Below are 11,113 nucleotides of genomic sequence, written 5' to 3'. Positions count from 1 at the left end.
TCCCAGGAACTGTGAGATCATGACCTGAGCCAAAGACGAGAGTAGGACACTTAACCTACTGAGCCACCCAGGTGCCCCTTGATTGTGAATTTCTTTTAATTAAAAGAAATGTTTTTTAATATTTATTCATTTTTTTGAGAGAAAGAGAGCGTGCATGCGAGTGGGGGAGGGGCAGAGAGAAAGGGAGACAAAATCTGAAGCAGGCTCCAGGCTCTGAGCTGTCAGCACAGAGCCCGACGTGGGGCTCAAACTGAAGAACTGCGAGATCATGACCTGAACCAAAGTCAGGCGCTTAATTGACTGAGTCACCCTGGTGCCCCTCGATTCTGAATTTTTAATTAAAAAATTTTAAATTTGCAAATTTAGATGAAAAGCAAATTGCTTTCATATATTTTCAGGAAGGATTTTAACTGAACTAGTTCGTTCTATCTATAGCAAATTGTGTATATACTCTCAGAAATCAATCAGTTGTATCTATATACAGGCTTCTGAGATGAGACGAAAATTTTTGCAACACCCCGATTCTAAGGGGATGGGCTTAGTGCTGTTGGTATGCTGCTGGCCACAGCTATTTTGTGCCCAGAGGGTACTGGTTACTTTGCTTCTCTTACGTTTGACAGGCTTTCCTAATGGAAAGCTGATCTAAGGACAAGATAGTACTTGTCCAAGTTGGGATTTTGTCTTAAGCACTGAACAAATCAGATTTTAAAGGTAAAGTGCAATTTACATCCCATTTGTTATGTTATACAATATTTCACTTACTAGCACATGTTATAAACACCAAGCTTTTACTTTTAATGATTCTATATCAAGCAATTTACTTGTACTCTAATAAAAAAAATAAAGACTATAGTAATTTACTTTGGTTTTTTTTCCCCGTTGGACTTCAACATCTTCATAACCTTATAACAAATCACAACAGATACACACCTCATTTTCACAGAAGATATATTTCAATATATGCTGTGTAAACTGATTTCTATAAACTGATTTCTTATTATTTTACATTTTTATAAAGCATTTATGCTTTTAAAAAATTTTATTTATGTTTATGCTAACTTCTAAATTATCTTCAATTAGTATGTGATGCCAAGGTTTTAGGCTGTATCTAGTTTCTTTTCTGTCTTTTACCCAACCTACCCCCAGGAAGCAGTTAACAGAGGAGGAACAAAACAAATCTTACTAGGAATGTTTCCTATTTGGAGAAATCACCCAGGAAAAACAAGATTACTAGGCCTTCAATGTGTTTTAAAGGTGCCAGATGTAAAATCTTAGAAGCAAAATATGGGAGGAATGATAATAAAAGCCAAAAAGCGATCTGTGACAACATGAATAGACCTAGAGGATATCATATGATGTGAAAACCTCAAGTTTTTTAACAAGACTGAAAAAATTTACCCTAAGTAAGAATCATATCATCACACATTAGCATATTACAACTATGCATTTATTATACTGTTAAGAAGGGAAGCAATTGCAGTGGTATTTCAGAAGCTATATATTTTTTAAAATGTAATATTCGCTCATAGACTCTAAACAGTATTTTAAAATATACAATCTCTCCGAAAGAAAATATTCAACTAAAGATAAGATAGATAACTTTTAATGTAAGTAAATGTTACAAGATTTTCAGATTAAAGTCATCATCAGATTTTCCACAACACAATGTACAGAAATTTGCAAACTTCCTGTACACAGCAGAATAACCTTTACTCTTGAGCCAGGCGTTCAATTACACGTCGGTAATCTTCCACAAGTTCCTGAAAGCTTTCTTCCAGCTGTTCATGTTGCATGCTTATTTCTATTTGGTTCATCTGGTTTGTCAGTTCTTCTGGTCGGAGACATTTTCTCATTTTAGCAAGATCTCTCTGCTTTTTCTAAGCAACAAATACAATTATTGGTTAGACTAAGAAAGAAGATATAGTTCTTTATATTCTTAGAATTTTAAGTCTCTACTGTTAGAAATAATAGTACGAATATGCCAATTTGTCCCATATAGTTTTTGTTAAGAAAATCATAATGTTATAGTAAATATTAATCCTCTTTTACTATATTTAAAAATATATATAATGTTAGCCCTGAATTATGAACCTTCTAAATGGAGTTAACTAGAAGACTTGGAATTTGTGTCAACTGATGGTAAATATACATGTCACTAACAGCCCCCTCTCCAAAGCATAATAAAGAACTGGCCAGTATAGATGCTCAAATATTTCTTTAATAAATAAATACATTAACTGAAAAAAGACAACTGAGATTAAGTGCTATTATTCTTCATTTCACTATTCAATCATTAATTCATTACATTAATTTAAATTCCAAAGTGCCTTTTTCCTGCCACTAAATTAATTTCTAAGTTTCCTTACAATGTATTTATGGCCCAATATTATTTTAACCAAAACTGTTTGAGTTTCAGAAAGATAAACCAAAAACTGTCACATTTTAAGAAGACACTATTAACTACCACTTATTGAATCTCTACTATCCAGACATACATTATCTTATTAAACCCTCCCCATTTTACTGAGAAGAAACCCATCATGATGAGCCAGTCGGGAGCCAGTAACAACTTTTAAGCCAGATTCTGTGTTTGAACAGTACTGTGTTAATAATGTTGAGGATGGGACTGGAGGACTAAGTTAACAGCTACTGCAAAAATTTAAGTGAGATGATGAAATCCTCTCACTTGAGAGGCCAAGTCAATAGGAACAGAGATGGAGGGGAAAGGGCATATTTGGGAAGAAAATATTGGGTGATGTGGGGAATTAAGAATGACTCCAAGGGGCCCCTAGGTCACTCAGTCGGTTAAGTGTCCTACTCTTGATCTTGGCTCAGGTCATGATCTCAGGGCTCGCAAGATCAAGCGCTGCATTGGGCTCTGCGATGACAGCGCAGAGCCTGCTTGGGATTCTCTCCCTTCCTCTCTCTCTCTGCCTTGCCTGTCTGCTGCTTGCTCTCATGCTTTATCAAAATAAATAAATAAAAACTAAAAAAAATATGACTCCAAGACTCCTGGATAGGTGGCAACACTGCAATACATGAAACTTTCATACATTTTGGGTAAACTATTCTAGATTAATACATTAATCCCCTTTTACTAGAGTACATAATAAAGAGCTAACTTTATGTACATAAAGATCAGGGGTGCCTGGGTGGCTCAGTCAAACTTGATTTCGGCTCAGGTCATGATCTACAGTTGGTGGGTTTGAGCCCTGTGTTGGGCTCCATGCTGACAGTGTGGAGTCCGCTTGGGATTCTCTCTCCCTCTCTCTTTCTCTGCTCTTTCCTCACTCATGCTTTCTCTCTCTTGAAATAAACTTTTTTAAAAAATCAGAAATCAAATGTATTAACTCATGTAATTCTAACAACTCTGTAAGATAATTTTCTACAATTCACAGATGAAGAAAAACAAGATACAGGAGTTGAATAACTTGACACAGAGGTAGTAGGAGAAACCAGAATGCAAACCCTAACAATCTGGTTGGACAATTAAAAAAAATAAAAATACAAACAGCCCTGGGGCTCCTGGGTGGCTCAGCTGGTTAAGCATTGGACTCTATTTTTTTTTAAACATTTATTTTGAGAGAGAGAGTGTGCACACATGCACATGTGCAAGCACGGGAGGAACAGAGAGAGAATCCCAAGCAGGCTCCCAGCTGCCAGTGCAGAGCCAGAGAATACTGGAGTCTTGATGCCAGCTCAGATCATGATCCCAGGATTGTGGGATCAAGCCCTGCAAAGGGCTCTGTGCTGAGTGTGGAGCCTGCTTAAGAGTCTCTCTCTCTGTCTCTCTCTCTCTCTCTCTCTCTCCTATCCTCCCTCTGCCCCTCTCCCCTGCTCAAGAGAACTCTCTAAAAAAATAATAAAAATTAAAAAATTTAAAAAACCTGAATACTAATAAATGTCCTTTAAAGAGAACCCTAATATTTTTGGAATACTAGGCAAATGTGTCATGATTACTACTTAAAAAGCTCAAACTACAGCTAAATTTATAACCACACATTTTATTTATTTGTTTGTTTGTTTAAAGTAAGCTCTACACCCAGCATGGGGCTTCAACTTTCATGACCCTGAGATCAAAAGTCACATGCTCTACCAACTGAGCCAGCCAGGTGCCCCTATAAACACGTTTTTAATTAAAAAAATTTTTTTTAACATTTATTTTTGAGAGAGTGAGACAGGGCATGAGTGGGGTAGGGGCGGGGTGGGGGGGGCGGGGATATAGACTCAGAAGCAGGCTCCAGGCTCTGAGCTATCGGCACAGAGCCCGACATAGGGCTCCAACTCACATACCACAAGATCATGACCTGAGCCTAAGTCAGCTGCCCAACCGACTGAGCCACCCAGGCTCCCCTAAACACGTTTTTATTTTTATTTATTTTTTAATTTTTTTTTAACATTTATTCATTTTTGAAAGAGACAGAGTGTGAATGAGGAAAGGGCAGAGAGAGAGGGAGACACAGAATTCGAAGCAGGCTCTAGGCTCCAAGCTGTCAGCACAGAGCCTGATGCAGGGTTTTGAACTCACGGACCGCAAGATCATGACCTGAGTTGAAGTCGGCCGCTCAACCGACTGAGCCACCCAGGTGCCCCTAAACACATGTTTTTAAAGCAAGGTAACAACAATAAAGTTTGTAGATAAGCCTTTCTGACACTACAAAAACAGGTTGATACTGGGTCTAAATTGGTGGGGCTTTAGTAAATAAGGTTGTTGCTACTATAATCTGAAATAAAAAAAGTTAACTTCATTAGCGTAAGATGCCCCCTCTAAAGTAGTGCTTCTCAAACTTTAATGTGCACACAAACCACCTGGGGACCTTAATAAAAATGCAGGTTCTGACTCAGCAGATGTGGGATGGGGCAAGATTCTGCATTTCTAACAAGCTCCTAAGTGATGTCAATGTTACTGATCTACCGACCACACTCCGAATATTCTAGAGAACTGATGAAAATTCAAATTTATTGTTCCTAAGACCCATGAGGACAGTGTATTTTTTACTCCCTCAATCATGTTGGATGAGAAATGCTTTGTTTCTGCTGTAAAAGTTATTCACTATACTATATAAGAGTATTTAACTTAAGAAAGCAGTTCAGGAACTAAAGGGTAATTCACCAGCAAGTTAGTATGGTGTGTGATAGGAATAGAAGCTATTTTTCTAAATTGCTAACCAATTATAATGTTTATTTATTTCATAATTGATGCCCACTGCTTGAAGATACCTCTAATCATATTAGATTCTTATATATAATAGAACCATCATATTAAATTCTTAAATATTTCTAGACTATCAAATTTTGTTCTAAGTAACCTATAAAATGAATCATGTGCCAGTAATTTAATTACTTAATTAATTTATCCATGCCCAGCAGAGCCTGACAGGGGCTCAATCCCAGGACCCTGAGATCATGACCTGCACCAAAATCAAGAGTTGGACACTCAAAGGACTGAGCCACCCAGGCGCCCTAACATACTGTTTTAAATTATTATGCTGTTTTAAAATCTGAGAGCTTATATCTCCAATTTATCTCCCCCCTCCTCACCACATTCAATTTCTTGTCTATTTCTTTTAAATGGATGTCAGAATTAATCTCTATTGTAATTTTTATTGGCATGATGGAAATCTATGAATTTAAGAGCTCTAAAATACGTAGGAATAAAAAAAAATGCCTATAAATAGCTTCATGGAAAAAAACTATATATGAACATGTAAGGTATGGCTCAATTTAAAAAATAACTACATTGAGGTATTTATTATCCTTTAATATTCCTTAAACTATATATTCCACTCTATGTGTATTATAAGTTAATCTTTCAAAGAATGGGTAAAAAAGGGGGGGCCTGGGTAGTTCGGTCAGTTAAGCGTCCGACTTTGGCTCAGGTCATGATCTTACGGTTTGTGAATTCTGAGCCCTGCATCGGGCTCTCTGCTGTAGTGTGGAGCCCGCTTTGGATCCTCTGTCCTCCCACCTCTCTGCTCCTCCCCCACTTGCATTCTCTCTCTCTCTCTCTCTCTCTCTCTCTCTCACTCTCTCAAAAATAAACATTCAAAGAATGGGTAAAGAAATAAAAATCCCAAATTAATTTACAGAACATGTCTATCCAGCAAAGTGACACACATTGGGAGAACAAATGAAACAATGAAAGGTAGAACTTAAGATTGGAATAGATGTTCTATAAGCTTCAGAATAATTTTTTCCCTCTAAAAACAAAAACTTAATTCCTTCATAGATTAGGGCAGTTCATAATTTATTATTTTTTTATTTAGTCATTTACTTTTTAAAAATTTTTTAAACATTTATTTTTTGAGAGACAGAGAGTGAGCAGGGGAGGGGCAGAGAGAGAGGGAGTCACAGATTCCAAAGCAGGCTCCAGACTCTGAGCTATCAGCACAGAGTCTGACACGGGGCTTGAATTTACAAACCGCGAGATCATGACCTGAGCTGAAGTCAGATGCTTAACCAACTGAGCCACCCAGCTGTTCCCCATTTATTTTTGAGGGAGAGTGTGTGAGTGAGCGAGGGGCAGAGGGAGTAGGAGAGAGAGAAGGAGAGAGAGTGTAGAGGCCAAGTGGGGCTCAAGCTCACCTGATGTTGGGCGCAAACTCATGAACAATGAGATCATGACCTGAGACGAAATCGGATACTTAACCAACTGAGCCACCCAGGTGCCCTGGCAGTTCATAACTTTTAATTAATCAAGATAAATTGAAGATTGCATTATTTTAAATTTATTTATGTTAACATTTGGCTTGAATATGAATTTATTTCCAGAAAATAATCCTTTCTTCTTGTCTAGTTTTCACAGGTTCCAAGAGGGGTTACAAGTATAATCTCAAAAATGCCACCACATCTAAGGGCTCCTTAATTTTCACTGGTTGAACTAGTCAGGCACTTATGTGAAGTACAGAGAGAGGCACATTAATTCCAAAGACTTGCCAAAAGACATCTTTTAAAACATGCACCACTGTACTGCATTTCTTTCTGTTCAGTTCCTAACTATGGAGGTATTTCCATTTTATGGAAGGGAAGCCTAACATCCAAGTGTTAATAAGTTGTCAACAATCACACAATTTCTAAAAGATAGAACAAAACTTCAAAATTGAGTTTCTAGATTCTAAATGCAATGACATAACAATGATTCGAAATTTTATATTTGCAAACCAACTAAGAATTAAAATACTCCTATGAAACCATATAAAAAAGCTTTAATGCTAAAACCAAGCAGGTACACCAGTTTTTCTTTTGTTAGCCAAATTGTTCAAATGTATCTTTTCTTCAACACCTGAAAATTATTTCTGTACTAGAGATGGGAGTTTCTTTTTATGCTTAAAAAAAAAAAAAATGACTCTAGTTAATATAGGTTATTTCCCCTCTTTTGGCATTGATGTGAATGAATTATCAGTGTTTAAAACTTTTAAAGTAAGGCACAAATACTTCTAATAGCTATCCAAATAATTTCTTAGGGGGAGAGTGTGTTTAGACTGATAGGTAAACTTGAGGGGTGCCTGGGTGACTCAGTTTGTTAAGTATCTGACCAGCTCAGGTCATGATCTCACAGTTCGTGGGTTTGAGCCCTGGGTCGGACTCTATGCTAACAGCTCAGAGCCTGGAGCCTGCCAAAGATTCTGTGTCTCCCTCTCTCTGCCCCTCCCCCACTCATGCTCTGTCTCAAAAATAAATAAAACATTAAAAAAAAATTAGACTGATAGGTAAACTTGATTCCTCAAATAAAGGCAGCACAGAATTGGTGTACTTTGCTAACAATCAATAAATTACTTCATATCTCAGGAATAATTTAGTGACAATCAAAATTATAATCTTTTCATAAAACTTGAAAGTAAACATATAAATTTTACACTCCAAACTTTCCCCATTGGGCATATATTTAAAGATAAAAAAAAAAAAAAAAAAAGAAAAACTCTAAACCATATTATTAAGCAACTTTACTTTATTCTTAAATATAATTTGACATTTAAGAATGCCGTAATAACAGCAAAGTACATAATATCACACTGCAATCACAAGCTGAAGAAAATCATCTACACACAATCAACAAAAAAATAACAGCACTTCTTCTATGCCTATAGGACATTTAACTCATTTCTAGGCTTTCTTAAAGTTTGTGGTAGGTTTCTTATCCCAAACATTGGGACTATCAACCTAAAGGAGGGGAGGGGGACCCTCAAGCTTTCTTGGTTTTCTCAGTGGGACAGAATACTGGATAACTGAACTGATTAAAGTGTACATTACTATAAATATGGTTTAAGCAAGTATCTGAAGAATTTGTAATCTGTGTGAGCTTTAGTGCAAGGATGGTGGTACTCTCATCTCAGTGGTGTTGAGAACCTAAAGAGTTTTAATAACGCTTTCGGTTGTCTTTCAGATAGATGACTTGTTTGACAGATGAGGATACTTAATATAAAAAATCATTACCATTCTTTAAGGGTGAAAAACACTTGCTTTTATAAAGTACAGAAATTCCTATTAGGCATGAGTTGGTGACTATTTTTTTTTAATGTTTTTTTTTAACATTTATTTATTTTTGAGACAGAGAGAGACAGAGCATGAATGGGGGAGGGTCAGAGAGAGGGAGACACAGAATCTGAAACAGGCTCCAGGCTCTGAGCAGTCAGCACAGAGCCCGACGCGGGGCTCGAACTCACATACCGCGAGATCGTGACCTGAGCCGAAGTCGGACGCTTAACCGACTGAGCCACCCAGGCGCCCCGAGTTGGTGACTATTTACACTTAGAATCCATCATCTCTCATGTGCTACATCTGCCTATGTAAAACATCAAATAATTATGAGACACATAATTCAATAAATTATTTTACTTTACTAAAATAGTTTTAATACAGACATACCTCATTTTGTGCTTCGCAGATATTCTTTTTATAAAGTGAAGGTTTGTGGCAACCCTGCATCAAGCAAGTCTACTGGCACCATTTCTTTAACAGTATTTGTTCATTTCATGTCTCTGTGTCTTATTTTGGTAATTCTTACAATATGTCAAACTTTTACATTATTATTGTATTTGTGTTGGTGATCTATATTCAGTGATCTTTGATGTTAGTATTGTTTTGGGGCTCCACAAACTGAGCCATATAAGATGGTAAACTTAACGTTGTATTTTTTTTTTTTTTAATGTTTATTTATTTTGAGAGAGAGTGTGTGAAAGGGGGAAGGGCAGAGGAGAAGGGGAGACAGAGGATCCAAAGTGGGCTCTGTGCTAACAGCAAAGAGCCCGATGCGGGGTCTGAACCCATGTACCGTGAGATCATGACCTGAGCCAAAGTCAGATACCCAACTGACCAAGTCATCCAGGAGGCCCATGTTGTGTATGTTCTGAGTGTACCACTGACCAGGTATATCCCCTTGGGCCTTCCTATTCCTTGAGACACAACAATATTGAAATTAGGCCAATAGTGAAATGAACCCTACAGTGGTCTCCAAGTGTTCAAGTGAAAGGAAGAACTGCACATCTCTCACTTTAAACCAAAGCTAGAAATGATTAAGCTTAGTAAGAAGGCATACTGAAAGCTGAGATAAGCCAAAAAGTAAGTCTCTTGTGCCAAAGAGACAAAGTTGTGAACACAAAGTTCTCGAAGGAAACTGCAAGTGCCACTCCAGTGAACACACATATGATAAGAAACCAAAACAGCATTATTGCTGATATGGAGAAAGATATAGTGGTCTCAGTAGAAGATTAAACCAGCCACAACATTCCCTTAAGCCAAAACCTAATCCAAACCAAGGCCCTAATTTTCCTCAATTCTCTGAAGCCAGAGAGGTGAGGAAGCTGCTGAAGAAAAACTGGAGGGGCACCTGCATGGCTCAGTCGGTTAAACATCCGGCTTCGGCTTAGGTCATGATCTCATGATTTGTGAGTTCGAGCCCCGTGTCGGGCTCTGTGCTGACAGCTCAGAGTCTGGAGCCTGCTTCAGATTCTGTGTCTCCCTCTCTCTCTGCCCCTCCCCAGCTCACGCTCTGTCTCTCTCTCAAAAATAAATAAACATTAAAACCAAAAAACCAAAAAACCAGAAGCTAGCCAAGGTTGGTTCATGAGGTTTAAGGAAAGAAGTCATCTCCATAATATAAAAGTGCAAGGTTGAAGCAGCAAGTGCTGATGTAGAGGCTATGCAAGTCACCCAGACGATCTAGCCAAGATAATTAATGAAAGTGGCTATACTAAACAACAGATTTTCAATGTAGACAAAATAGCCTTCTTTTTAAGTCTGTATATTTATTTATTTACTTATTTAATCTCTACACCCAATATGAAGCTCGAACCCACAACCTAGAGGTCAAGTGTCACATTCCCTTCTGACCTAGCCAGCCAGGAGTCCCAAAACAGCCTTCTATTGGAAGAGGAGGAGATGCTTGGCTTCAAAGCTCCAAAGGATAGGTTATGTCCCCTGTTAGGGGCTAATGCAGCTGGTGACTAAGTTGAAATCAATGCTCAAGGATCATTCCAAATATCCTAGGGCCCTTAAGAATTATGCTAATTTTACTCTGCCTATGCTAGATCTACGGGAACAACAAAGCCTAGATGACAGCACATCAGTTTGCAACACAATTTACAGAGTATTTTAAGCCCACTGTTGAGACCTACTGCTCAGAAAAAAGGATTCCTTTTAAAATATCACTGCTCACTGACAATGCACCTGGTTACCCAAGAGCTCTGTGGAGATGTACAGCAAGATTAATGTTGTTTTCATGTCTGCTAACACAATATCCATTCTATAGCCCATGAACTCAGGAGTAATTTTGATCTTCAAGTCTTATTATTTAAGAAACACCTTTCATAGGCTATCGCTGCCATAGATAATGACTTCTCTGATAGATCTAGGCAAAGTAAACTGAAAACCTTTGGAAAGGATTCACCATTCTACGTGCTGTTAAGAACACTTGTGATTCATGGGAAAAGGCAAAATATCAACCTTAATAGGACTGTGGAAGAAGCTGATTCCACCCCACATGGATTAACTTTGAGGGATTTAAGACGTCAGTGAAGAAATAGCAAGAGAACCAGAATTAGAAGTGAGTCTGAAAATGTGACTGAATTGCTGCAATTCTCATGATAAAACTAGAACAGACGAGGAGTTGCTTCTT

The 11,113-nt window shown here is 37.7% G+C and overlaps 1 protein-coding gene across 3 annotated transcripts in view; it reads right to left on the bottom strand.

Annotated features, from left to right (window-relative positions):
- Window positions 1–1,425: 1,425 nt before the first annotated feature.
- The window catches only part of HAT1 (histone acetyltransferase 1), a 59,271-nt gene continuing 49,583 nt past the window's right edge, over window positions 1,426–11,113 (bottom strand). For all 3 annotated transcript variants that reach the window (XM_007074574.3, XM_007074575.2, XM_042994705.1), the window contains exon 11: window positions 1,426–1,877. In XM_007074574.3, the coding sequence (XP_007074636.2) occupies window positions 1,710–1,877 (168 nt within the window). In that variant the 3' untranslated portion in view covers window positions 1,426–1,709. The remainder of the gene's footprint in view (window positions 1,878–11,113) is intronic.

Source organism: Panthera tigris, chromosome C1, assembly GCF_018350195.1.
Source record: "Panthera tigris isolate Pti1 chromosome C1, P.tigris_Pti1_mat1.1, whole genome shotgun sequence".
Lineage (NCBI taxonomy): Eukaryota > Metazoa > Chordata > Mammalia > Carnivora > Felidae > Panthera > Panthera tigris.
This window is presented reverse-complemented; position numbering and strand designations above follow the sequence as displayed.